Source organism: Cynoglossus semilaevis, unplaced genomic scaffold (assembly GCF_000523025.1).
Source record: "Cynoglossus semilaevis isolate Cse_v1.0 unplaced genomic scaffold, Cse_v1.0 C18968126, whole genome shotgun sequence".
Taxonomy (NCBI): Eukaryota; Metazoa; Chordata; class Actinopteri; order Pleuronectiformes; family Cynoglossidae; genus Cynoglossus; species Cynoglossus semilaevis.
In genome coordinates, this window is record NW_007589691.1 from 1 (window position 1) to 674 (window position 674).

At 46.0% G+C, this 674-nt stretch overlaps 1 protein-coding gene across 1 annotated transcript; it reads right to left on the reverse strand.

Moving 5' to 3' along the window:
- Window positions 1-32: 32 nt before the first annotated feature.
- On the reverse strand, window positions 33-646 carry LOC103399524 (protein-lysine methyltransferase METTL21E-like). Its single transcript, XM_008338202.3, has 2 exons — window positions 276-646; window positions 33-190 (listed from the first exon to the last, which is right to left on the reverse strand). The coding sequence occupies exons 1-2, from the start codon at window positions 459-461 to the stop codon at window positions 53-55; spliced, it is 324 nt and encodes a 107-aa protein (XP_008336424.1). The 5' UTR covers window positions 462-646; the 3' UTR covers window positions 33-52.
- Between the last annotated feature and the right edge of the window lie 28 nt (window positions 647-674).

The following is a 674-nucleotide window of genomic DNA, read 5'->3' on the forward strand; positions in this document are numbered from 1 at the left end:
AGAAAAAATATTCTTCCAACGATTGCATAGTTAAGACGATAAATGACCCCCGCTAAAAGAAACGCAACGTACCTAACATACTGGACACGATGGTGACCAGTCCAGTCCCGGCCCCCAGTTCGATGACGTTCTTGTCTGCCAGGTTGTATCTGTCTCTGTTGGTCTCTAAGAAGTGACACAGCACCATCGCCTGTTTGGAGACACAAGAGTTTAAGTTTTACTGTGATATTTTAAGTACGTGAAGTAGTACAAATAATAAAAGTATTTTACTGCACCGAGGGCCAGAGGACGGCTCCGTAGAGATCTGTGGACTCTTTGATCCGGATCTCCTGGTCTGAGAAAGTGTAGCCTTCCCAGGCCTCTGGGCCGATGACGGAGGGATGGAACCGATGAGCCATTATGGCCTTGGCCAAGTCTGCATCTACAGGAGCAGCAGACGAGTAGAACACTTTAGGGTCCATGTTGGTGAGAATGTTTCGTTATTACCGCTCTGTGCTCGACCCAACGCTTTAGGAACGACTGCACCAATTCCAAAAAGGTCACCAATTCAACCCCTGGTGGCAACTGATGGTTAAAAATTAGGGCGGGACCACAAAGACGATAGTAATGGCAAAAATGTAATTGCTGCTTATATTTATAACATACCTCTAGGTGGCAGCAGATGGTTATAAAAA

What these genes read in the sequence shown, in the direction of transcription:
- LOC103399524 (XM_008338202.3), bottom strand. Translation starts at nt 461, where the DNA reads ATGGACCCTAAAGTGTTCTACTCGTCTGCTGCTCCTGTAGATGCAGAC. An exon ending in GAGCCGTCCTCTGGCCCTCG is followed by an intron (nt 191 to 275) that starts GTGCAGTAAAAT and finishes GTCTCCAAACAG; the next exon opens with GCGATGGTGCTGTGTCACTT.